Below are 27,649 nucleotides of genomic sequence, written 5' to 3'. Positions count from 1 at the left end.
TTTATATTTGTTCTCAAAATGAACTCAGAGGCCTCATAGTGTAGTTACAAGTCTGTAGGGGATGAGCAGAATAAAAGTAGAAGTCGGCTCTCAAAAGCACCCGTGTAGGTTGGGGTGATACGAGACTGCATTGCACGCCGGTGTGTGTAGCTGCGCACACACAGACACGCATGCAGCTCCGCCGAAATGCAGCCTCGTGGAGGGGAGCAAACATAACCCGCTGCTCGCCGGTGACATCTGAAGAGGTTTTTGTCTTGGTGCTGCAAGGTGAAAACCCGTCTTTTAACAAGTATGCTGTGGAGGGTCTTTAGGATCTGAACAAAGCTCTGGTTTTTCAGGTTTGATCTAAAAGACCTCTGCGAAGATGTGGAGCAAACTGAATTCGTCTGCCGTAGGGGGATGAAAGGTCCAACGCCAAGGGATGGCTCTTGCAAGGAGCCACAGACAGTACATTGCTTTAACATCCCATACTGTGCTGTATGTACTGAAGCCACCGTTCTCCACTTTACACCGAGGTGCTCTTAGGGAGAAGGTGTGCGTTTATAGATTTCTCTGATGAGATGTACACCTTGTAGGATAAATAAATCGCTCCAAAGGCCCAGATCCCTCCAGTATTTTTATGGGCTGGGAGTTCAGAAGAAAATGAAGAGGCCGAACAGCAGCTGCATTTTGGTTGTAGAAGACAGGCAAGTCTTCTCTTCACTCAGTGTTTGTTAGTAAGCATTGCCTTCTCGTGCTTGTTAAATGCTTCTAATGCTTAAAATACACTTTTGGGGATGTGTTTTAGGTTGGTGCTGAGGGTCACATCAGAGTTCAGCCATGTCCCAGCCATGTTTTCACCCATAGTTAGGATTCTTGCTTGCTGTTTGTTGTGAATAATCGAAACGTCAAGCAGTCATTCTGCCTCAGTAATAAAAAATGATGCAGTGCAAAGCAAACTAGAGCAATGCTACTGATCACTTTTTAAGCCTCATCACAGAGAGGCAGCATGGGTGGAAAAACAGTATGGAAGGCGGATCAAGGATTGTCAGCATCAGGACAGGGTGAGGTGAGGAGAGGACTGACAGTGAATCCCATATCTTGGTGTACATTTGCAACAACCAAGCGACGATGACTTAGCGCCTACCAACCGCACGTTCCTGGCCCTTTCTGGATGCCAAGTAAGCCATGGGTCACGCTTTACTTCCAGGTCACAACAAGGATAAGGATACGTCTGATCACTTATCACAGCTCAGCTGATAACCATAACTCAACCTTGGAGACCATCTCTCCATACCACATAGAGATGCCACTTTGGTCTAAAGCCGACCAGTTGCACCATGTGCAGAGCTCCTTGGGAGGGGGGTAAATCCCCAAAACCTCCACCAGTGACTGCTGCCGCAGCTCTAGCTTGTGTTGCTCTCCCTGTAGCACTTATGATTCGTATTTTGGGTGCATCCTCATTAACAGAACGAGCTGATGTGATTCACGCTTGAGTTATTCTTCTTTTGCCTGCCTTCAAAGAGAAGCAGCTGTACCCCATCTGCTCGCAGAGGGAGCTGCTTGTGGGTCTTCCAGACGTATAAATGCTATATGCAGATTTTTGGTGCTGGTAATTGCTCTGTTTCATCTGCAGAAAGGGAAATAACATGTTAGCAGGAACAGTGTCTGGAGATAGAAGAGGAATAAAGTTAGATTTTCGCTGCTGTAAATTCATAGGTCAGTGGATTGGTTTTTAACTCTGCAGATTAATGCCTTTACAGATTTACAACTACGCTCAAAATCTACCCAGTTTCTATTTCTTAAGTAACATAGCCCTGTTCCAGTGGTCTGTACAGTATATTTTCCCATGTTTTGCCCAGGACTGTGATGTTGATACACCTTTCATAGCCATCATTTCACAGTAACAACTCAGAGTTACGCTGTTTTGTTCCTTTTGAAACTCAATTTCTCCGAGAGGGTCACAAAACTCCAGGTTGTTCCTCACTCAGATGTACTGCTTTTGGAAGAATCATGCCTGGCTATTAGCTGAGGTTTGGCAGTGGATGGAAATGGAGCTGATTCTCAAAGCTCGCTCATGCCCTCGCAAGAGATGAGAGGATAGAGACCACGAGATGTCAGCATCAGTCCAACCGCCACACCAGAAACCTTCCATCGGGTGGGGTCTTGCTAATATTTGCAAAGTGTGAATTACCTTGTGCCGTCTTCATCGAGGAAATCATTACTCCTATAGATGAGATTTACCTCTGACAAGATGAAAATGAAAAGCGAGGAAGCATCTTTGCGGCAGTGCACCCACATCACCTCTACTCAGCTGGATTGGAGCAGAGGGATGTTTTCATTCATGCCCTTGCTGGTGGGTGTTAATGAAGATGTTCAGCTACAATAGCAACCCCAAAAGCAAATGAAAGCACTTTTGAGGCCATGAGGAGGGGAATGGAAATGTGGGGTGCTGTTCAAATTATGCAGTTGAAAAGGTTGTAATTAGCACGTTAAAATTTGCCTCCAAGGTTCAACCTCCCCAACAAAAATCCACAGTGGTTCTGCTGCTGCTGCTGCTTGTGGTTCTGGCTCGGTGAGAGGCATCTGAGCTGTAGGATATGAAATATGCATTTCTATACATTATGAAGCTCTAGATCTAATTAGTTCTGACTCTACGTCTTGTGGTCCAAATACTGTCCAATATTCCCCTCTGGAGACATCAGAAGAAATTGCACTTGGTCTGTCCTGAGATAGTTGCACTAAGTCAGAAAGTTGTGTTCTTCAGGTGACAGGTGAGCATTAAATAAGCAATATTTTTAGCACAAGATGATAGCTAAATTATAATTTAATTTTTTTTCTGAGCGTGTGTGGTGTTTGTAGTACCTCAAGGGCAACGAAATACTTATTTTTATATTACACCTGCACGGGAAGGAGGTATTTCTTACCTCAATCTCATGGATGAGCAACTACAACACAGAAATCAATTCTTTAAAGCTCATATTTTTTAGCTACTGTTAAAAAAAGTAGTTCTGGACTCTTTCATCTTTCAGCGTTAAAGCTGTCAGCTCTATGGGGACATACTCAGAAGCCTTTACACTAACCAGAAGAGCTATAGCACGTAGTTGAGATTTTTCTGACTGAGGATTTCTGTTTGTATGGGGGAGGGACTGAAGGGATGGGGACTGACGGTACAATCTGGCCATTTGCCCAAAACAGCCCATCAAACTCAGCTTGGTGTTGCAGACACCAGTCTGGCTGGTACTGCCAGTTACTTGTGTTAAGCTGAAACCTTAATATTTTAGTGAAAAATGCCCAAATTTGGTGTTTTCTGTTAACAGTAGTCATTTTCCATAGTTGTTACCTTGCTGGACATTTTCTAGGCTATATAATATTTCAAAATAGCAGCAAATTAATGCTTTTTGTCTGATATTTGCTGGGGTTTTGTCTGGTTTTGCTAAGATTTTGAATGCATGTAGCATAGCTAAATCTCCATTGAGTGTCCCAGAACTGTTTACACTTTTTCATGATAATTATAACTTTAATCACATTTGGGGTCACCTAGAGAAGAGCTTAAACCTTTATTCCTCCTGTTGTCCCCTGCATACAGCTCCCTTTGGACTGACTTCATACAGAAGCATCTCTGTTATCTCGCATATAGCCACAGTATATATCAGCACCGTGCTCCTCAGTGAAATATCAGTCCTAGGATAACTGATAATGTAACCAAAATAATTCTTTGTAGTCAAGTTTTTATGCAAAATAATGTGTTTCTGTTACCTTAGTACCTATTTGATTGGTCTTCAGTAACAAACAATCTCTGGTCTACGTGCTGCAGTGACTTTTTAAAATTTAGTTGCATTTATTGTATTCCGCACGTGTGTAACGGTCAGTACTTTTTGGTACGGGACCATCGCTAGGTCTTACTTTGGCAGAGAATAGCGGAGTCAGAGGATGGACCAGACTGCAGGATGGATGAGAAGTAGGTTTTATTCCAACTAGATCATTATGTGAACTGAATATACTGAAATACATACCAGTTTGGTTGCACATAGATGTTGAAATAGCCTGTTTGCCTGGCCATGTTATCACAAGGGTGATAAATTAGGAATCAGAGCTGTACCTTGTTGGTTATCAAAGAGCTTGGCAGGAGAACGTCATCTTTGGCTGTCCCTTCTGTTGACCCTCTCCCATAACACGCGCCATTGAGGTGGGAAGGCTTTCTGAATGGGTAGTGGACAATCTGGGATCTTCCAGGTGTCTCTCTTGGTTTGAATGTGTCTTCAAACCTTCACGAGCCCATAGTCTTGGATATTTTAACTCTTAATTTCCTTGAATCTGAACAACCGGTTTGGGACTTGCCGCTCTGTCGGTAACCAGTATCCAGTTCAAAGGATTTCCGATGTTTCCTTAAAATTTCCTTGCTTTGTGTAAGCTCACCAAAAGGTTCATTCCAGGTACTTGGAGGTTTTATGACTAAGATAGAGGGAAAAGAACAGTTTAAGATCATACAAAAATGAAACAAGCTGAAATGTAAATTTGGGCTGAATGTCTGTAAAAATTTTCTTAATGAGGTTTTGGAATATTTTATTTTTTCTGCTGTCATTCATTTGTTTGAGGAGGGAATTTCAGATAATATTATCATCATCATTAAGAAAAAGAGTAGTTGACGTTACGCACTTTCAATGACATGTCTTCAGTTTCTTTTAATGATATTTTAGAAGACATCTGATAACAAGAAGACAGAAGAAAGCCTTGGGAAGGTGAGAGTTGTGAGTTTCTAAATCAATCCATATAGCTTTTTAGGTTTTATGGGTTTTATTACACACTTTCAGCCTAGGTAAGACAGTCATCATAGCCAATTAAGTTGTGAGTTAGAATGAATTAAATTTTCTGAAATGGTTTGCCTTTTTTTCTTTTTTAATCCAAATGACTGTCATTTACAAAAAGATACTTCATTTTACTGAAAGTGCTTTTCTGTCTAAGGGGAATGCTTAATTGCAGCCGCAAATCACCTCAGATGCTTTCATAGGAGGATAAAGCAAGTTAAAAATTGTGCATCATTTTGAAAATGCAGGTTCTGAATTCAGGATAAGATGCAGATTTCTGTTTTTTATCCTGGCTGCTCTCTTCGAGAACTCCATCCTGGCCAGACGTCTCATAAAAGTGTCCTTCAGAGCAGTGACATCCCTACGAGCCTTTTTAGGATTTCAGGCAGTTCCCAGAGCTATCTACAGTGACCATTATCCAAAATCCGGTGGCACACCTCGCTCTGCATTTTTATTCAGAGAAAGCATTTTTGCATTTTGCAGGTCTGACATACATGGTGGTTATGTTAAATAGGTGTAATTGCTCAGCGATAGGGGAATTTTCAATCCTGAATGTGCCACGTGGCTCATTCTCTCACATTTAGACAATACACCCCACGGCATGTTAACCTTTACAGGTTTTTCTTCAGTTTTTGTGTGCCGGTGAGAGATGATTTTAAATGTGGTTGTTGATACTGTTTCAGAAACCCTACTAAATTACAACTGAATGGTTCTTTTTCGAGTAGAATAATCAAAGCAAATGGAAAGTGAATCAAAGCTGTTCCTCCAAGGCCTTCTTTATGGCCCCTTTTTACAGTGAGCTATATCTCAAATTTCCCTCTTTGGAGAGTAAAAAGAAAATAGTAGGGTATAAAAAGGGCTCAGTGACACAGCCTTTCACCACCGCAATGTTTTTTGATTGAGGTTTCTTTAGTCATTTGGGTTTACGCACATGCAGGTATGTCCAAAACCAATTTGAGGAATCATGTCGAGACCTAAGTTCCCTGGTGCTCCGCTTTATTCAAATGCCAAAAAGTTTTCTCCACTTTTATTTTTATGCATTTTATATAAGCGTGTCATTGACCAAAATGTGATTTCTTACTGTGTACGCTGGTTCACATGCAGACATAAATGTTGATCTCTGGGATAGCCATGGGTCAAATTGCTTTTCTGACATCTTAACAGTTACATGGATAGCTTGGATGAGTAACACAGGAACATTTTTTGAAAGTACTCTTAGAATTGTTTTTTTTAGATGCTCTTAAACATTTTTTCCTTTATAAAGACTGAATTATGTTTGAATAAGTTAACCAGCAGCATTTGAAATTTAAATAAATAAATAGCACAGTGTGTGACTGTGAATATATGTGTATGTGTCTGCCAAGCAGAAAATAGAGAATATCTGTTAGGTCTTTAATGCCACCCAATACTTCCCATTTCAAAAAATTCATTTTCAGTTTCTTGTAATTTGGCTAGTCTTTAATTGCCAACTGGGGCTAGATATTTTTTTAGAAAAACGTGTCTAAAATACTTGTTCTTTCTGAGAATGAGAAGCACATCGTACATGTTGACAAATTCTGGTGACCTTTTCTTTGGCTGGGAATTTGCATCTTCACATTTCTCAGTAAGAACTGTTGTGTAAAGGTTGCGCCTTTTGCCATTCCTCTGAAAATACACCAAAATTTGGCTTAGTTACACACCTTTGAAGAACTGCAGGGCTCATGCACTCCTAAGAGGCTTCCAGTTCGTAGCACCTGAAGTTCCTTTTGGGCACGATTCTGCCCATGGCTAACCAGGACCAAGCCAAGGGCAAGGACCTTGCAAAGGTGCTGGTTCCTGAGCCAAGGACTGCCTCCTCTCGCAGTGTTTTTTGGGCTCCCATCACTGTTGGGCTCCAGCTGCCTGGAGAAGGATGCTTCCTGATGTAAGTGCCAAGAAGAGAGGAGAAGCATAGGATGAACGAGTGGTATTGAGAACCAAGGAAAATAAAAGAACTGGTGGCCAAATTCCCACAAACAGGAGTCATATGAAGAAACGAGAAGGCACGAAGAAGGAAGCTTGGAAGAGGTGCAGACAGCCCCGTGGGACTTTGTGGCAGATGTGTCTCACTTGGTGTCACAGTGATTGACGCAGGTGACAGTTGGCTGCCGGTGTGTTTTACTCCGGTCACGCAGCTGAGTTGCAAAGCCCCAGCGCTGTGACATTCATTGTCCGAACGCTGACCATCCTTTTCCGAGGACAAGACAAGGATCTGCTGATAAAAGCAATACTGTGCCATTGTGTAATTAAAAATTAAACCATGATGTCATGCACAGCAGGCCGAACTAAGGTGACACAAGCGACTTCAGTCCTTGCTTTTCCAAACTTGTCAGTGTTTGACTTTGCATCCTTCATTCTCTTAAGAAATAAACAAAATTAATGTTTGCCATTAGATTAATCTGTTCTTAATGGCATTCTGAATAATCCTTCCAATACTTAACACGTAGCGTGCGTCACTGTCGCAACGTAACGCGCTAGAAGGATTCTTGGTGTAAATCTGCCGTACATCAATATCTGGAGCCTCGTGATGCTTGCTTGGGTGCACCGGTCGTGTGGTCAGTGAGTGGGGTTTTCCTCGTGGTGGGATGAAGGTTGGAGCTGCACAGTGGCTGCCTCGAGTGCTCCATTTGCAGAGCAGATGTGGGACTCTTCCTGGCTGGTGAAAACATTGCGAGGTCATCTTTGAACCATAGCAACTTATAGCAAATTGGATCCCAGTTGTCCTTCTTTTAGGCTATACTAAGTGGTAATGTACTTGCACCATTGGAGTATCAGATTCATGAACTCTTAGGGCTGTTCCCTAGTGTAAGACATGCTCTGACATCCATACTACATTTTTCTTTACCTTTTCTCTACTTCCATTTCCTTTGGTAGAGATCTTTTGATTAAATGAAGACTTCAGAAATTGTCTATTTTTCATTACCATTATCATTTAATCAAGCTATCCTTGAACATTCAAACTTAAGGTCTCTCATCTATATCCTCTAGTGCTCCATGCAGTTTCAGTCTTAATAACTTTTTCCTGATATCAAGTTTAAATCTGCTTTCCTAAGCTCTTGACCATTTGTTCTTTATCACAAGTGTTGCTGAGCACTCATAAAATCCCCTCTCGCAGAGACATTGCTGTCTAGCAGCTTTCTCGTAATCTGTGATTACTTTATGGTTCGTATCAAGTAAAATAAGGATATATTTTTGATTCTTACCAGTAGTAAGTGAACCACTGTTGTGTTGTCTATGCCAAGAAATTAAAGCCTATTAGAACATGTCAACCACCAGGACTCAGTTCTCTAATCACGGTAAAGTTTGCTGGAGATTAAGGCACAGGTCTTTAGGAGAGATCTGAAATGGTGATTAATGCTAGGTACTGGAAAACAAAAATTCTCGATTACACCTTTTGCTAGCACTGACCTTTCCTACAGCCTCGCGCAAGCAATTTAGTCTCTGGTATAGCAAACACTTAGAAACACCATCAAGCTATTGTGGGATGAGGAGTTGCTGTAGGTCAGCACATCTGAGCTCTAATAATTTGCTGCTAGTTTGTACGTGGCCATTCTCCCTCTAAAAGTTTTCTTCCATTTATGTTGGTTTAGCCGTTTTTAAGTGTGTGCTGGATTTTAAAGTGTTTAAAAGTTGTTCCCTTCACTGAAAGTTGCTTGTTTCAAATCCAGGCTGTTCTACCTCTCCTTTCCCATCTGAAAGAGGTATAATGGTATTTGGCGGCACGGTGCAGGTATTGTAAGAGTTAATTCACATTTTTTTGTGAGTTCTATGCATCAAAAGTGCTGTGTAAATAAGCTTATAAAGAAAGAGTGGCAAATTTATTGGCAGACATGAAAAGATACGGTAAGTTAGTTTAATATGGTCCCATCAACCTTGACAACATTCCCTTAAGGACATCAGCGGTTGTCACTCGAAGGTGGTGACATTAGGTCTGTTATTTCAGAGATAAGCTTGGTGGTGGTCTCTCTGCTCTCTTCCCACATGACTCCGCTGTTTCCCTGTTTGATAAAGCCGATTCACATTATCGATCTGTGAAAGCCAGGGAATAAAACTGCCATCCTTTGCACATCTCTCCGTGTAGCATCTCTCTTTGGAGAGGCAATCTCCAAACTTTACTGCGAATGGGTCCCCCTACGGAAGCAATAGCTGCATCGGCCCAAATGTGTCACTCCAGACCGATGGAGTCAACACCGCAGAGGCTTTAGGGAGCAAATTGTTCAGATTTGAAAGAAATCATGCTACTAAAATTGACAGGAACTCCTCAGTCAGTCCTCTGAAGGGAAGCTGCCTCTTCTGGAGTGCTGAACGTGGAGGTAGAAAATTACAGACAATTAAGCAGACCTCATTGAAGCGTTCAGGAAAATGGTTAGTGGTAAGGCATCTCTAATAAATGCGAACAGCACTGGAACTGTTAGAGATGTCTCATGCAGAAAAAGTATTTCCTAGTGAAGAAGAGATGGCTTTCAGGGTGCGGAGGGTGTTGCTATGTATATTGGGAGATCCAAGGTCAAACACTTGCTTCTGCTGCTGCTGTGTAAAACAAACATAAAAACAATCCCAGCCTGTCCAGGAGTGGGATTAAAATATAAATGATTGCGAGGCACTTGCGTGCATCGATGAAGAGGGCTGTGTAAACACCATACACGTTTCTCCCTTTTGGACAGCATGTCTCAGTCCGTTATGACTCCAGATACTCAATTCCTAATTATTTTGTTACATACAATTTTGAAAGGAAGACTAATTTCATTGCCTCGGATGTAACTTAAAGAAATGATGAGGTAATTTCCAGAAGAAACTCCTATGTGTTAAACAGATGGCATCACTGAGATAAAGATATTTTGCAGGAGGAGATGGCAAACATTTTGTGTTAAAATATTCCCGGAATCGGCATGCCATTCTGCATACGCAGGAATGGGATCCTAGGATGAAACAATAATACATAATAAAAATACAGCATAATACAGACATACATAATGCAGTATGACATCAGCATAATACATATGCATTGCTTTTTTCAGTGATATCTCTAGACTTTGAGCTGGAATGTACTGCTGTTCAGTTTAGAGGTGGGAAACCTGGGAATCAAGTGACCAACCCCAGAAAGAACTTTGCCTTTTCAAAGGGATTTCTGGCATACTAAATTTTTTATGGGGTTTTAATTTTAAAAAGATGTCTTTCCAGTATGTCTCCAATACAGCAGTCAGTGATTTTTGGACAGATAAACACAAGTCGTGCCTGCGTTGTGGATTTTCACCAATTCCCCATTTTGTCTGTTCTTCTCCAGCCACTGAGTCTTTGTCTCACCAGCTGTTGGCATTTAATGTTTTTTTTTTGAAGGTTACTTTGTAGACCTTTTCTACTCTTCATGCCCCATGTCATTGCAGCCTGTAGTCATTCCCCCGCTGCTGGTGCTTGGCTCTGAGATGTAAGAATGGCAAAGGCAATGCTAACACATTTACAGTAACTACATGGTTGAACTACATTGCATTCTTCCCCTTCTGTTTTCCAGATTTATCCAGGAGATAGAGCATGCCATGGAGCTTGGCCCAACCAAGCAGTGTCCGCTCCGCGAATTCCTCACCATGTACATCAAGAACATCTTCCTCAATCAGGTCCTGGCTGAGATCAATAAAGAGATCGAAGGCGTCACAAAGGCATCTGATCCCCTGAAAATATTGGCTAATGCGGATACCATGAAGATCCTAGGTGTGCAGCGGCCCCTTCTGCAGGTAGGAGCTGAGTGAACTGCCAATACCTCCCTTACTGTCCATCTCTAGCCATGTCCTGGTTATATATCCGATAAGGAAAGACATGGACCTGTTGGAGTGGGTCCAGAGAAGGGCCATGAAGATGATCAGGGGGCTGGAGAACCTCTCCTATGAGGACAGGCTGAGAGAGTTGGGGTTGTTCAGCCTGGAGAAGAGAAGGCTCCAGGGAGACCTTATTGCAGCCATCCAGTACCTAAAGGGGACCTACAGGAAAGCTAGAGAGGGACTTTTTACAAGGGCATGTAGTGATAGCACAAGGGATAATGGCTTTAAACTGAAAGAGGGTAGATTTAGATTAGATATTAGGAAGAAGTTCTTTACAGTGAGGGTGGTGAGACACTGGAACATGTTGCCCAGAGAAGTTGTGGATGCCCCATGCCTGGAAGTGTTCAAGGCCAGGTTGGATGGGGCTTGGAGCAACCTGGTCTAGTGGAAGGTGTCCCTGCCCACGGCAGGGGGGTTGGAACTCGATGATATATCTTTAAGGTCCCTTCCAACCCAAACCATTCTACGTTTCTAGGGTGCTATGACCCACAAAAGTTGTCTCAATGTTACAATCTATTCCAGTGTCACTGTTAGTATAGTTTTTCCTCCTCTGATCTCTGTATGCAGGTATGTAGGTACACATGGGCTCTTACGTTTTGCACGTGCAAGAAGGTATGTCTCTTTTGCTACATATGTCAAGCTAACGACATCTTTGCATCTTGCCTGGCACGTCCCATTTTTAAAGCACCTTGTAGCCATCGTGACAAATCGTTACCGACTGTCTTAAATCACTATCATAGAAATTTATTTTCAAGATTTTCAATAATGTGTGCCTCTCTTAGAAGTTCTGGGGACACTTGCAACTCATAGAGCCATGCAATCGGACTAAATACACGTGCCGAACTACCAGGAGGAGCAAAGATGAGGTCTGCTGCCTCCCAAATGCAGCGTGTTTGTGATTGATGTGATGCTGTTGCAGCGAGGCAGCTGTATTGCTTCCTCAGCCAGATAAGAGATTTGAGAGATTTGGCTTTGAAGTTAAGAGTATTTATATGAGAAGTCTCTTCTGAAACAGCTTTTTTTGAGCACTGATGCGGAGTAGCGATAATAGCAACAAGCACAGTTCTCATCCCAACTACATGGGTAACAGGACAGTATGGAAGCCCACCCAAAAAATCTGAATTATACGTGTTGCATGGGACTGAAAGTTATGAACTGACACTCAGCTCTGACTCTTGCTGTGATTTGGGTCAAGCTCTTTAAATCCTTTTAGATTATTACCTCTTACCTATAAAATCATCTCTTCAGGGATGATTTTATATTTGCACAGTTCTTAGGAATTAGCACGCATCTCCCAAGGTTTATGTAGCCGCTTTGTATCTTAGTTTATAACTGTAAAACATCTGTATATTATAATGATATATAATAATAGTCATAACTACTATTATTGTTATTATTTGGGGGAAATTGCTAGGATTTTTGCATGTATTTATGGTCACTAATGCTATGCCTGTCTGGGTGCCGTAGGTATGGGATGGTTCTTTCAGAGGCAAAGCAAAATCAGATTCCAGCGGAGAGTTTTCAGAAGTCTTTAGAGGGGAACAGCTTCCTTAGAAGGGGGCCAGAAGTTTCTTTACATGGTTTAGAAAATCTCCAGGAGTTAAAATGATGTTTTGGAGCAGCACAGCATCCCTGAACTATTTCCTTCCCAAGTTTTACAAGTCTTCTCAGAAACTCGGTTATCAAAACCAAAAAGTGGAAGAATACAACCCATTGTAAATAATTACTAACATAAACATTGTTTCAGCCTCAACGTTCACTGAGCACACACGACATAAGGTGAGAACAGGGCATTGCCCCAAGAGCACGTTATGTCTGAATATCTCACATTGAGCCCTCTCATGAGCTGAAGGTGGATTTGATGCTATTTGTCTTTTTTTTTTCCCATGGCGCTGCAAAAGTAGTGCCGATCAGACATAAGGTGTAACAGTAAAAATGGAGCAGGAACGGTCATGAAACAAGAGCAGAGTATTGAAAACAACTTTAATGAGAGCAGAAGGGGTTTTGTAGATCAAGAACTCGGAATGCATTGGCTGAGCGGGAATGGCAGGAGCACAGCAGTGAGGGGCTGTCCCGGTAATTCCTCACTATTGTGAGTGCCTAGGAAAAAAGAAATATGCCAAATCCATGACACACATAGAAGTCTTCCAAGACTTGATTTTCAGAACAGCGTTGAAAAAAACAAATTTTAGGGCAGTTTTGGCTTCTACAACAGGGAAAGTATCTGAAGATTGAAACTATGAGTTACAATAGAAAGCCAAATTCTACTTATTCATGGTCTGAGGAGTCCATTGAAAATGTTATTTGAAGTTCATTTTGAGAGATCTGCAAATAAGTAGGTATATTCTGTGTTGTGTTTTGTATTGTTTGCCTTTCTTTTGTTTTCTCTTATGAGAATTAAACTGAGTGAGAACCCAAACCCAGCCTGCGCAGGCGTCTGACCTTATTGAGAGCTGAAAATACTTTATGGTAATATTATCACACAAGCTTTGGAGCAGGACTATGGAGGTTGTTAACCTTACAAATTTGTTTTGGATTCTTAATGCGATAATGTATTTTTGTGGATTGTGGCTTCATTTGTAGCTATGAAAATGTGTTCTATAATATCAATATATTTTCTTAAAGTTCATTTGGGGTTGAAGAGTCAGAATGGCTTGGAATTTTCTCATCCAGTTCCTATAATTTGTTTCTCATGATGGATGGAAATCATTTTGAACTGGAATTATTCTTGGTCAAAATGTACATGGTCAGAAGGTCTGCCTGTTCCCGACATTATAGAAGGGTAATTTTGTGAAAGCGAAGAAAAATTGCTGCCTCTTTGAACCAAGTCATCCAAATAGCTCCCTAAAATAATTTTATTGATTTTACATTAAAAGAAAAAAAAGGCTATTTCTGCATTGACAGTGCTGGAGCCTGAAATCTTTGCCCTCATCACCTCATGGGTACGATGAAAATACAGTGTGTAGCGTGAATGAGCCTTGCGCCTCTCTCCCAGTGCTGTGTTACTTTTTCCTGGCTTATGTCATTCAGGGAGGGGTTCATGGTTCACCCATCCCACTCCTTGCTATCCTGAAGATCTTTCTGAAGCCTCTGCAGCAGGAGCCGGCGCTGTGATTTGAACACGACTCAAGAATTTATCAGTTCCCACTGCATAGGCTGATAATAGCTGCTTTTTGATAACTATCAGCACATGTTTGAACTGAATTAGCTTATAGATAAGAGGTTTTCTAGCATCCTATGCCATCATGTCCTCACAGATGAATCATCCATTTCTGTAAAGATTATGCTTTAAAAAAAAAAAAAAATTGTAGCTGCCCTTTGTAAATATTACATTTGACTGGGAGGATGGTCTTGTTTTCTATTCTTCCATCCTTAAATGTAAAATATTGTAAATCCTTTTGCTTTCAAGAGTGACTGAATAACCATGAAACTAATTTGTCTCAAAATTATTCTGCATTAAACTTCAGGCTGTAATTGTTTAAATCAATACTAAATTAGGCTACAAGCAGCTCGACAGCTTCTTATAGCCTGTTCTTGTATGGTTCATGTCGAGGTGATAAATCTTTCTGGCTAGGTGGTCACTACTTAGACTGGCCTTAAAAATGTGTTGCCCTGTCTCCATCCAACAAAAAAGTGCATGTTGCTTCAATCTTCCCACTCTATAGCAGCAGCGTGGGATTTTTCCTTTAAAGCATCAGTGCGACCATTGTTTCTTACAGCAGTATTGTGCAGATGATGGGCATGATGGTTTTCTGGCTGAAAATCCAGCGAAAAACTCCTTAAAATGTCAGAGTGTGCAGCTGTTTGCAGGATAATGACTTGCTGGAGCTAATTATCCCATTGCCCGCACTGCTTATCCCACACACTAAGTCACTCACTTGTGACTTTCCAAGGAGACGTCATCGGTAGCTTTGGCATGTTTTCTTCCCGTCAAATTACTGGTTATTAAGAAGAAGAATGGTCACAGTGAGTAGCATTTAAATGGTTCACCAGTAGTGATGGGTACATACTTTGATAGCGAGTGGATGTTATTAATTATTAGTGTAAACAAATTAGTTGTCTTTTCAGGCTGGCTTCCAACAATGAAAGTTCATTAAGGAGCAAGCATGGCTGATCAATTGAGTTTTTCCCATTCAAGGACAAGTGTGACTTTTGAGGCAGCACCTGTGGTTCTGGTCCTCTTTTTTTTTTTTTTTTTTTGCAATGACATGATGTCTAAAACAGTATGAAGTACTTTGCAGATGTTTTCATCTGTTGTGTTGTGTATCTGTTCCCATTGTACAACCAATACGTCAAGAGGTTAAGACCCACTGACTGAGTCTGTGTCAGAATTTCTAGCTGACTCTTCTTTTCAGTTTGACATGAGAGACAAAATTATCTCTCTGTGGGAGTCTGAATCTCCCTATTGCTTTCAATATTTCTTTAGATAATTTTTCCTCTGGGGGGAACATTTACTGTGGTTACTGCCTTTTGTGGAAGCTTTTACAAGGCTCCCGTGTAAGTCATCTGCAGATCTGTAAGTTCTCCACTGAGGCTGATTGTGGAGCTCTAAGTTACATAAAAGCAATTGCTAGCTTTAGGCAAACTGTTATGGCAGCGCTTCAATTTATTTTAAAAATCAAGTTTAACTTGCACATTCAGTAAAACCTAGGTAGGAGACAGTTTTATGTTGCATATGGACATACTGAAGCAGCACGCCTTGCAGGCAGTATTATTTTCTTCCTCTCCGGATCTGGAAAAGCAAAATGAGGTTGCAAAACCATCCCACAGATGTGACTCACGTTTGACTTGAAGGAAACAGTTGCATGTTTGAGGTCTCTGTAGCCTATTAATCCCTGCAGTTGCTGGGTATCTCTTCCATAGGTGGGTGCAATCCTGCGTTAGAGTCGGCCAGAATCTGTATAACCCTCGTTTGTTCAGCACTGAATCCAGGTTAATATTCCCCATCTCTCATGACCTGAGGCTCAACACGAAGCTGGGCTTGGCCATGTGGTTTCTATCTAGAACATGTGAGAACCGCTCTCCTATTTAAGCAAACTTTTTGCAAGCTGGTAAAATCACAGCTGCTCTACCAGGAACATGTTCTATTAGAAATTAGCACCACAGAAGAAAGTAAAAGCCTAAGTCTTGATTGAAAGAGGTGAGAGTTGGGTGCAAAATGTCTTTGATCATGGTCCTACCTGAGACCACCAACTTGTTTTGTTCACCTCAACAAGTATCTGTCGTATGACCAGAATTTTTGGCCGGTACCAATGCAGATTGGATTTGAACTTCATGAGTGATGGGTTACTGTTATTTCCAGGTCTTTAATAAGCATTTTTTGAATATTTACATACCCAGTATCATAGTATCGTAATTATGTTAGTTGGAAGGGACCTCTGGAAGTTGGTCTCATCTGCCTGAAGCTCTGGCCCAGAACCGAAGTCTGGCCAACACCAGATCAGGTCAGTCGTGGCTTTGTCTCAGTGGGTCTTGAAAACTTCCAGAGATGGAAGTCCTCTGGGCAATGGTTCTGCACTGCTCTCCTGCTGGAAAGCTTTTTCATAGCCACAATTTTTGGCTGCTGTTCCTTATTATGTCACATGTATGAGATATGGAACAGACCAGGAGTCTTCATTTAAATCATGTATTATTTTTACTTCTAGAAATGTGAAGCCTATACACAGTGCAGCTCTTGCATCTGTGTAAGGCACCTTAGGTGTGAAGCAGAATAACTAATCCATGGCCTTCACACTTCTCCCTGTGATTGCATCTTGTTAAGGCTGATCTCTGTTTTAAATTAGTCTGGTGTTATTAAAATATACCTCCCTAGGGTCAGTCTAGCCATAATGGTCTTGACAGTACTAGAGATGCAAGTGTGTATGGAGGGTTTGTATCAATGAGTCTAATCAAAAGATGTTATGGGCAAAACAGACCGGTTAATAAAAAGAGATCACCCGGTCTTGTACCACTTAGCAATTACATTGTGCTTTTGATTAGTAAATCTTAATATTTTTTTTCAAGAATTTAATTCAGTTGGTAAAACTTGCTATTGAAAGACTGCCTTTCTAACACAGCTTTATCTCTCAATCTGTGTCTTTGTAGTGCATCAGCCCATGTCATTCCTACGGTCCAAGAGCTAATACTTCAGGGTGAATTCACATCATTAACTTTGCTTGCTCAGGGTTGTGTCTGCTGGGTTATTTTAGATGTCCTGAGCCAGGAAAGCTCTGTTTCCAACCTTAAGTTCCAGGTTTGAGCAAAAATGATGACCATTGCTCTGAACGTCCTTGGGAACCAGCAGCTTCAGGTTGGAAAAGCACAACCTCTGGAGCTGCTGGTGCTGAGAAACCTGGCTGGAATGGGGTCAAACATTGTGTTTTCAGGGTGGGTTGGAGGGTGCAGACGGACTGCTGTCTCTTTTGATCTTTCTGCAGCAGGATTTTTTGGTGGACAGGCAGGAGAGAAGTAATGGTTTCTGACACATCTGCTGACAGGGACTGCACTGCATTACCACTCTGTCAATCCCATCTTCTAAGAGGTGCCTTTTTTGAGACCTGTTTGACTTTACTGGCTATCAAAGGCATCCTCAGTTTTTGACCTGCATGGGAAGAGCAGCAGGCAGTCAAGGAAGAGGCGGATAGCTGCATGGCCAACACAAATCCGTGGAGATCGGCTGCTCTAAGGGAGCAGAAGGGGTGTTAAACCCCCAAGGTCACCCTGGGAGCTGGAACAGGTACGAGGAGAGGTTGACTTTGCCTCTGTGAATTTTTTTGTCTCTCTTTGTTTTTTCTGGTCATTAGTCTGATAAGTGGGACTCAGGCCAAAGTGGAAAGAGAAACATACTTCAATTCTTGCATGCTGGAGCTGGCATGGCAAAAAAAAAAAAAAAAAAAAAAAAAAAGAGAGAGAAATAAAAAGTAGCTGTCACTGTCTTCTTGGCCTTGAAGATTGACATCTCACTAGCAGGTCCTGTCTGTGTCATTGCAATTCCCCGTACAGCTCCTGGATTAATCCTCTCTCCATGGACGCAGTATCTATTGAGCTGGTAGGGCTTTTATCCCCTTTCTTCTGCTCCTGAATTAATATGGGCTTTTACGGTGATGGGAGAAACTACATGCATAGTTTGCTTCATTCTTTTCCATTCTTTTTGATAGGATTTTATTTTAAAATCCTGCAATCGTCATGGATGCAACGATTTCTGGCTTGGCCAGAAGTCAACAGGAGTGTGCAACAATTCACGTAGGGAGGCTGTGGGAGATGCACCAGCATGGTGCTGGGAATGCCTCTGGGACGCTGAGCACGTCAGCTCCTGCTGACATCGGTGAGATGCAGAGGAGCATCCATATCTTGCAGGATTAACCCTTTTAAGGGACCTTTGCTGTCATGGCATTTACAGTGTTCATCCTCACCCTGGACTTTGCAGCTGTTTTTCAGTGGCAGTTTGAGTAATTGCTAGACCGGTAAAAACACTAAAACTTCCTTGTAAGTTATTTTATTTTTATTTTTTTCTTCTTGCGGTCGTGTTTTTTTCAGAAGTTGGGAGTAAACCACATGTATCTGCCCCAGCCTCAGTCACAGGCCTTGATTGATCATTTTAATTACCAAAACAGCCCGGACAGGCTCTTTCAGCAGTAGTATTGCGCTCATAAATCCTCATTTTGCCTCACATGGCTGAGCCCACATGGCTGGTGTCAGAAACAGCCCCTCTTACCTTTCTGTCCAGAGGAGAAGCCATTTAGCTTGGCCACCCTCCTGTTTGTTTAAAGCTTGAGCTGCACATTTCTCATTTGCAACCTCATTAAGCGTACAGCATCCGTGCAGGAGAGCACGTCTCTGGGATGCGGAGGCAGAGCCGGCCTTCTCGTTAACCCAAGGGTGCTTCCAAAAAGTAAGCGTGAAGCCTCAGATACAGCTACCAGAGAAGCGACACTTCACCCAGCTTTCCTCTTTCCCTCCGGCTGCCTTTTTTTCCGCGGTGTTTTTTCAATTTTAAACCAGTGTTTTGACTTCGCTGAGGTTGTTCCTGTGATGGATGACCATAGCTGCAGTGTCCAGGAGGCTCTTAGCATCCACTTGTGAGTACCTACAAAGGCAAAGTCTGATGAACTTCATTTAAAGGAGATCCGTTACCACTCCATCACCAACAGCCCTCCAGGAGTTTCTTTCATAACCGTCTTTTCACTAGGAAAGTTTAATTACTTGCTTTTTCGAAACACAGCAGTGGTAGAGTTTGGAGTCTTGGTTTGGCTTTTTTTGACTCTCTACACCCATTAGCTGAAGGTTGTATCTTTCTATCACAACAGCGCAGATATTTTTTCCCTTTCCTCTGCTTGGTTTGCTTCATGAAGCCCGAATCCAGCCTGTAACACAGTCTCATGCAACACACTTTATAGATGGCTTCAAGAGAAGAAACTTCCCTGTGTTCTTGCCAGGCTCATTGAAAGTCACATTCTTTTTTTTTTTTTTTCCTTGCATTTGAAGCCTGGGCCCATTTCATTTAGGAAGAATAACTCTAATTTCTAGTTTTTGAAATGTTTTCCTAATCAGAAGTGCTGTATGAGAAGAGCCATCGCATTTTAAATAATTGATGGCTACTTTATTGAGTTGTCAGCACTAATTCATCCTTCTTTTGAAGTGCTCGGATGTTCAAAGGAGTAATCTTTTTACAACGTGCTCATTTTTTGAAGAAAAGTTCATTTTTATAATTACTTTTTTTTTTTCCACTGCGGAATGTAATTGTAGCTGTGCGGCGAGGGGGAGGGATGAAGTACCTTCCAGCTCACACAGGCTCTAAAATGCTTTTATTACTACTTTTGCTGCTAATTTCACTGCCTCCCTCCTTTTGCAGAGGTTTAATTATACCTGTTTTAAAAGTGCATTTTGAAATATGACACCTAGTTCTCATAGAGAACAAAAGAGAGATTAATCTATTGTTAAAAGGAAAGGTAAAGAAGCTCTATTTTTTTTTGTCAGGGCTGTCCCTCCCTGACAAGCAGCATTCAGTGGGAGGATTGCAGAGAAGTAGCTGTGATTTTGAAGGAAGGGACTTGTCAACAGGAGATTTAAAAAATGAAAAACAGATGCAGAGATGCTACAATCAGAGTATTCCTTCTTGCATGGTGGGTTTTCCCTCCTACCCTCTGCTGGCAGAGAGAAAGGTTCTTGCTAGAGTGTATAAACTTTGCTAGCAGTTTAAAGGTTAATAGCACTCTAATTTACATCTGAAAGAATTGAGAGAAGGCAGTAAATTAAGAGTTTCCCCTTTTGGTACTAATCTGTAAATAGACCTTTTCCGTTTCAATAAAATAAAATAAAATAATAGTTCTGCTCACGCACACAAAGCTGTCAGAATGGTAATTTTTTTGCATATGATCTGCATTTGTGCTGTGATTTTTACTTACATGAACTTCACCGTACAGAGGGTAAAAGCTTTTCCCTTGCATCAGCCATGCGGCAGCACCGTAAGCTTGGCAGGGTACCAGGTTCTGCAGCCCCAGTTCTGGTCATTAGGGGCCTGATCCAGGACTCGCTGGGGGATTTAAACCGTTGGGATGGACTCTTTAATTAAAGTATTCAGGGACCTTGTGTGTCTCTGTAAAGTAAACTGATACATAGAGTGAAAATAGAGTAAAATGATACAACTTTACAGGAGAGCCCTGCCCCAGGCTGTGTTCTATTTTAATTAATTAGGTGCTGATTATAGCTGCTGGAAAAGGTAAAGACAAGAGAGAATTGAAAAGCATTGAATTTGTGAAGATGGTATCCTAGATTCCGATCTCGGCTGACCTTGAAGTCTATGGAGTTACACCGGATTTCTTCCAGTGTGAGTGAGATGAGATCTATCCCATTAGCTCTAAATAATGCCTGTAGTCAGTCATTTTAAACATTAAAGGACAGAAAAAGAGCTGGTCATTCAGCTGCATCTGACTCCTGCTTGCATAAATAGCATCAGCCTCAATAACCTCTTGAGTCGCATACAATTAAAAGAAAAACAAGCTTGGAAATGAAGCAAACCAAACATTCAAGCCTCCAAGGGAGCTCCAAGGCACTTCTAGCAGAAGGCACTGAGATTTCTCTGCTTAACTATATTTTTTTCTCATTTAAGGGTGGTGTCAGAAACTGTATTAAAGGCAGGTTGGTGACAGGTTGAACACCCCTCTTTGGTATTAACATGGCATTCTGTTTTTAATTCCTGCTCTGTTGTTTTTCCATGGCACCTTATTGGCCACAAAATGAAAAATATTATTACTCGCTCTTCTTCTAGTTAGAGACTTCAAAATAGTGAAGATGACCCATTTACCTAGAAGTATTAACTGCAAAAATGTACATGAGCTGGTGCCTTAGAGCTCTCTTCCAGGTGCTAGTCTAATCATTGATCTGAAAATAAAACTGTATGTGTTTTGGCTCTTCCGAGAGTTACCTGAAGAACTGTTTCCCATCTTCTAAGTAGAAACACTTTGGCTTTGCTGTTTGCGTTGCTGCTGATACAATAGAGCGTGGTCTGCAAACTGTCAGGGTCCCAGTGGGTGATGTAGGAAAATGGTGCTGTGGTGTAATGGCTGCACTTGCAGACTTGTAGGGAGGTAGGTTTGGAAGAAATGTTTGGAGAAGTCCGTTCCCAGATTGGCACAGGTGGTCTTATTGTAGAGACCCTCTCGAAACTAAGCTTCATCCAAAAGGTGGCTCTTCTCTTGCTTGCTTCTCCAGTTAAAGCCTTTTTTCTCATTCCCAGGTTAAAGGTAGTAGCCAACATTGACCATTTATGTTGCGCCTTGGACTCCTGCTGGGTTAAAAGCAATGTTTTGACTTTCAGATTCAGTCCTTTTAATATTGCTTGGTTTGGGGGGATTTTGGTTTGATTCGTAGTTCTTCCTGATGAATTTGTGTACAAGATGTGCTTGTTTTCTGGTTTGTAAAGCCAATCACAACCTGCAGGAACCTGCATAGGAGCAGCCAGAACATGCTCCAGGTTTCATCTCTAGCGCTCAGTCTGAACTCTAGGAAAAGCGGCAAAGCAAATAGTAGTAGTAGTAATAATAATGATAATAATAATAACAACAATAATTAATATTATAATAAGTATTGTTGTTGTTGTTATTTCTTACATTGGTAGGGCTTTGGGAGTAGCCACATGCTTTAGAAAGATAGGCGAATTTTCTTGATTTTGCAAATAGGAGAGGTTATACCGCAGCAGAGGTGTGGGTGTTGCGTGGGCTCCTCAAAGAGTTAACAAAAGGGCTATCAAAGAGTGACCGACAGCCCATGGCTTCCTAATTATCATTGCTTCTTCAAATCAGTGGACCACACTATGTTTAAGAAATGTCCCTGCTCAGAGTAACATCAAATGCTTCTGGCCATGATGACGCTTTTTAGCCCTTCCTATGAACCATCTGCCAATGACCACTGGAAGGGACAAGGAATGGGACTTAGAGCAGTCGCCGTGCCACAAAGCAGAGACTGTAGTCTGAACTATCCAAAAAAACCCAAACAAAAAAAAAGAGAGGAAAAGAGCAAAGAGGTTAAGATTAAGCAGTTGATGCTCTGAAAATAAGAACCTGCTGTTACATCGGGAATATCCATGACAAATGGACTCGGGCAAGCAGGATCTACCCGCTGTTGAGTGTAAACCAACAAATAGCTGGAGGGTGTCAGGGCTTACTTGGTCTTTTAGATTCTTAAAAATAATTTGGAAACACTTGCATGGTTTGTCAAGCGAACAAAATCTCGTTTAATTGAAATGAATTGCCTGTGTGTATATAAATGCATATTGAAGTTTCTGTATCACGGCCTCAGACCGGTAATACGGGCTGAGCGTCTCTTAATTGCATTCGGCGTTGCATTTCACAGCTGGGCTGAAGAGCAGCCAGAAAAGCTGCTTTCCATCAAGTCAGGTTTCAAGTGAGGGGGAACAAGTCCTCCTGCTAATTTTTACATTTATAATTTACCTGGACCATAGCACTGGAGATACAAAGAGCTGGTTGAAGTTTTGAATAGGAGAGAAAGACTTGTCAAATCAAAATGTTGATTTGACAGAGAGCTAATGCAAAGAGTTCAACCCAGGTGTTCTGTGCTCAGGCAGGTATGTTTGGGTGCCTGGAAAGATGTGAGCTTTACAAATAAACTCCATTTTTGATATAATGTGAATAAGAGCTCTTGAACATTAAACAAACCAAGCCTTGAAAAGAAGAAGGCATTTAACAGCACCTTCACTTTTGTTTTGCTGAACATTGATTGGTCTTAGCCTGACATGTTTTTATAACCCTTAAAAAAAAAGAAAGAAGTTACCCTAATGGAGCCAAGAAAGCAGAATCCCTTCATAATCTGCAGCTAAGTTGCTGCTCCAACTACTTTGTACGTGTATCAGAAAGGAAAAGTTTTGGGAAGGCCTCAGACAATGATGCCACTTCTGCAGCAGCATGAAGCCTTCCAAAAATGGTCTGAAATAGAGATTTCTATATATTTTATCTATTTATTTATTTATTTGTGCTAGCTTGAGCCCCAAGGCACTGAGCTGTGAACGGTGAAGGAAGGAAGAGGGGAAATGTGTGCTGACAGTATCGGCAGGTTGTCGTTGGACTAGACGTGACGGTTTGAACCACCTAGAGATCTTCTTGTCCAAATATTTGGTAGTGGGCTGGTTTGAGCCACTCTCACTTTGGTGCAATGTGCCTTTCCACCAGCCTGTTCCCTCAGACTCCTCTTTTGGTATTTTTACATGCGTATCAGCCTGGCTTTTTTCTTTTAAAGTGCATTTCCACCCTGTATCATTTGGCACTGATCGATATTTAGGTAATGAGAGAGGTTGTTTTCTCTCTGATGAGGAAAACTATTTTAAATATTTTTCTTCTAATATGTTAGCAAGTGTTGAAATTGATCTAATGAAATAATGGCAGGAGAGCATCTCCCTGTGAGTTGACTGTGGTGGTGAAAAACATGCTTCTTGACAGGCTTCAGGTTTTTCTTCTAGGTTTATTCCCTTACACTTGTTCTTTTGCTCTGCTCTTAAGAATCAAACAGCTCTTGAAGGTGTGGAGTGGCCTCAAGGAAATACTCTTTAAGTCCAGTCTATCTCCACTAGCCGGTACCATCTACACCAACCTCAGCTACCAGTACCAGATCTGTACTTGACCGCTTGCTTTTGCAGGAGATGGTACACATCATTACCTCCTCCCTTCCCCTTTTCCTTCCCTAAACCCCAGTGACTGGTTATAACTTGTAGCCATGACGTAATTTAAGGTCATTTATAGATTATTCCTTACTTGCCTTCTCTAGTTGCATCATTTCTTGTAGGTATGGTGGTAGCACAAGGCTTCAAGAAAGATTTGAATGAAGGTGGGGATGACCTGACTGGCCAGTGGAGGGTTTTCCACATATAAGAAATCATAAAAATCCTGAAATAATTGTACTGGAGATAGATAAATGACACGTTCAAGATTAGTGTTGATACCAGAGGAGGACACAACAGAAAAGCAGGCAGCAGCGTGATCGCTGGGAGGGAGCAGAGCATGTCTGGCTGACAAAGCTGTCCAGTTCCCATCCCTACCATTGATTTATTTTGTGCATTCAGTTTTTTAAGAGGCTGCTGAAACTCAGCTCCGGGTCCAGGTTGTGAGATAACCCTTTCTCTTTTTGTGCTGGACCCTGGAGGAATAGAAGGGAACTTGGGAAACAGCCGGTCGGAAAGTTCATGGCAGCAGAGGCAAGGAGCAGGTATTTACAGAGCAGCTTGACAGCTGAGTTTGTTGTACAAGCTCAGGTCAAAATCAGCTTGTCTGGGGTTGGTTTTTTTACATAGGATTGAAGGTGCTGACTTTGGGTTGCATATGTTGCTAGCAAAAAGGGGCTGATTTTATTTTGGTTGATATTCTGACTGGTTTCGTGGAGCAGGTCAGTGTAGACAAGGTCTAATGCAGACAAAAGAAAAGTTGTGGCAGAATTTTGTGGATCTGTCCTTCAGACTTCACTTTTGGAGATTGACATGCAGAGGCAATGGGGAGGAATAGAGGAAAATTTCCAGAGGCAGGAGTGGAGTAGGGCAGTATTTGGGAGCTGACAGCCTTCTGTGGGTGGACTGTCAGTGAGAACCAGAACCGGAATCCTCTCCAGAACGTGCCGTTAGCTGTCCAAGGCCCCTTCCCTGCCTCATCTCCCACTTCGCTGAACACGTCGGACAATGGTAACTCCACAACTGCTTGCTGGACCCATATTCTTGCAATAATTAAACTTAAAGGTCATTTATTATGAGAGTTAGTTCATGACCCCAAATTATTTTTTCATTTAATTGCATAATAAAGCAGGAGCGGTCCATTTTCAAGCACCTTTATCATGGTAAAAATAGCAGTCAAGTCACAATTTAAAGTATTTTTCACTTTTGTGATCTGTTCTTTTCAATCAGATAACTGTCTATATCTGCTCTCTCTTAGCTTTCCCATTGGTTTAGGATCACATGAAGTCTCCAGCATCCTTCCTGGTTTATTTTTGTGTATCACGGTCTTAGGAAAGGAAAATGAAAATAGAAGGAACAGAGAAAACTTGAATACTGTAATTGCTTTTTCAATCAATTTTAGACTCCTGCTGTAGGAACAAAATGCAATAGCATTTAAAAATATGTTTATGTTTCCAATTTATTGCGGGAAAATGCTCAAATCTCTTTTCTGTTGTCTTCTAACGTAGATATCCTTGGTGCAGCAAATTATTAAATGGATGGTGGGAATATTTAGGTAAGGCTGGTGGAAAGTGGTCAATAAAAGCATGCTTTCTGCTGACCCTTTTGGGACCTTTTGTGTATTTTGCTGTAAATGGATTAGCACCATTTTTCTTGGGTGACTTTTATAAATTAGTTCTGCGTGAGAGATGCGGGGTCACAATACAGGGTGAAACCCTCACTTTCTTTATTCAGAGTTTACTCCACAATCGCTCACTGTATTTTCCTTAGCTAAGGAGGTCTGTGAAGGCAAACATCAGGATTTGTCCCGTTTCCAGCATTCAAAAGCAGCTTTGTGTCTCACCAGCATCGGGAAATGGGAAGGGACACGTGTATCGGTGGTGGCCACAGGGCTACGCAGTTCCTGGAACGGAGAGGAGAGGCTTAAAGATCATGGTTTCAGGCTAGGGGAGAGAGGAGAAGGGACCGTGTATTTGTATAAGCGCCTGATTGCAGCCCAGTTCATGATGTTGCCATTTGAGTCTTCCCTTTGATAAGGAAATTTCAGGCATGGCTCAAAAACCTTCATGTTGAAGGTTTCCCAAAAAAAGAGTTTTTAAGCAAAAATAAATCTTCTAGTGCCATAAGTGTCATCTACTTTTAGGGGGCTATTAAGTTACAGTTCTAAAAACCCATCAGGAGAGTGTGCTGGGGGGGCTGGGGGCTGGTACCCTCCTAGGGAAGATGCAGTGCTTCAACTCCAAATTGATGTACATTGGGACAGCTTAAGGCTCAAATGATTGAAGGTCTGTAGCTCAGGACTAAGGCGTGTTGGCAGAGAAAGGCGAATGAGTCTGGTAGTGCATGCCAAGCAAAGGTTTGTGCAAAGCACATCTATAAGTAATATTTTCATGAGCACTTGCATCCACATTCATTTAACGCAGGGATAATGAGATTTCTATGTCTTCTATACATCCTTCACATTTACGTCAAACATGTCAGCAAAAGAAGATTGAATACATTGTAGTTAATCTACATTTTGGGTAACCACAGAATTGCAAAGGTGGGTTTTCAGAAATGTGTCATTCAGAGTGATTATTATTTAATATGTTTAGTAACACGTCGATGAAATTTAGGTGCAGCTGTTAGAAAACACTTATTTTATGAAACTGTTGATGTTGGGTTTGTGTGAGACAAGGTAATGTTTTGTTTCAGTTCTTCTGATTTTATTAGAAACAAACTACTTTTAAAAAGCATCTGATGTGGGTTCTGTTTGCATTTCCCAAGAGTGTTTGTTGCTCTGCTGTGTGGTTTAAATAATGTAACAGAAGGAGCCATCAGGAATTCTCACTGGGGGTAGGATAACCGCTCATCCCCAAGGGGGACCCAATATCGCCCAAGGAGTCTCCAGAGCTGAATTAAGTGTTTTCAGGAGGACTTTGGGGGACACAAAAACATGTTCTGGCTTCTTGGAGCAGCTAAGGCATCACTGAGAAGCTGGCTGAGAGCCTGGCCAGTGCAGGACTGTGCCCTGGTAATGAAATCACCAACCTGCCTGCCTAGCACCATGCCCCCCACTGACATGGGGTAATGAGGAAGATTTAAAAAAAATCTGGCAAGCTGTAATGCTATCATATTGATGCTTATGAGCTTTTTTCTCCTTTTTTTCTTCATCTTTTAGAAAGCCTACTTGACCAGGGGTGTTTCCCGCAGCAGTGATGTCTACCCAATATAATCTCAGTGCAGCAGAGCTTCCTTGTGGTCTTTTTCACATTTTCTATCATACTGTTGTACGTTATTCAGGAAAAAAAAATGTGCTTTATAACCTCTTATATTACTTGCTCTGAATTTTAAAATTCAGTATGACTTATGACAGTGCAGATTGGCCCAGTATCTTCTGAAAGCTCTAATAAACATGTGGCAGCAAATTAAAATTACATGGCTGAACGAGTTGCTGCCCCCGGCCATCTGCCCTGTCCCTTCGATGGTTGTTGCTGGAAAGGTGAGGATATCTGATCCACTTGTGAATCAGTTGCTGAAAACCTCTAGTTTTCATTGTATTTTCATGCAGACATACCCTGATCTTGTTTTACCTTAAAATATGATGCAGACTGCTGTGAAGGTTTGGGAGCAGATTCACTCACAGGTAGGTGAGGTATCCTTATATCATGCTACTGAGTGGAGTGGAGGAGATGGCTTGGCCATCTGATTTTAATCCATCATCTCATCTCTCGGAGCCCCTGAAGATTTTGAGATCTGCGCTCCTACGTGCCGTCGGTGGGAGCAGCACACTTGGCTCCTCGGAAGAGCAGAGCTGTCACATATCCCATGTTGAAGGGTGTCAGATTTGTGTCCTCCTGCTCGCTCCTCTTCAGCCCCTGAACTTTGAAGAGATGATTTTTTAA

The 27,649-nt window shown here is 41.7% G+C and overlaps 1 protein-coding gene across 1 annotated transcript in view; it reads left to right on the top strand.

Moving 5' to 3' along the window:
• Positions 1-27,649, top strand: part of EXOC4 (exocyst complex component 4) — a 422,679-nt gene that overhangs the window by 303,796 nt on the left and 91,234 nt on the right. The window contains exon 11 of the mRNA XM_030015473.2: positions 10,315-10,534. Within this exon, the coding sequence (XP_029871333.1) occupies positions 10,315-10,534 (220 nt within the window). The remainder of the gene's footprint in view (positions 1-10,314; positions 10,535-27,649) is intronic.

This window comes from Aquila chrysaetos, chromosome 5 (genome assembly GCF_900496995.4).
Source record: "Aquila chrysaetos chrysaetos chromosome 5, bAquChr1.4, whole genome shotgun sequence".
NCBI classification, from domain to species: domain Eukaryota; kingdom Metazoa; phylum Chordata; class Aves; order Accipitriformes; family Accipitridae; genus Aquila; species Aquila chrysaetos.
This window is presented reverse-complemented; position numbering and strand designations above follow the sequence as displayed.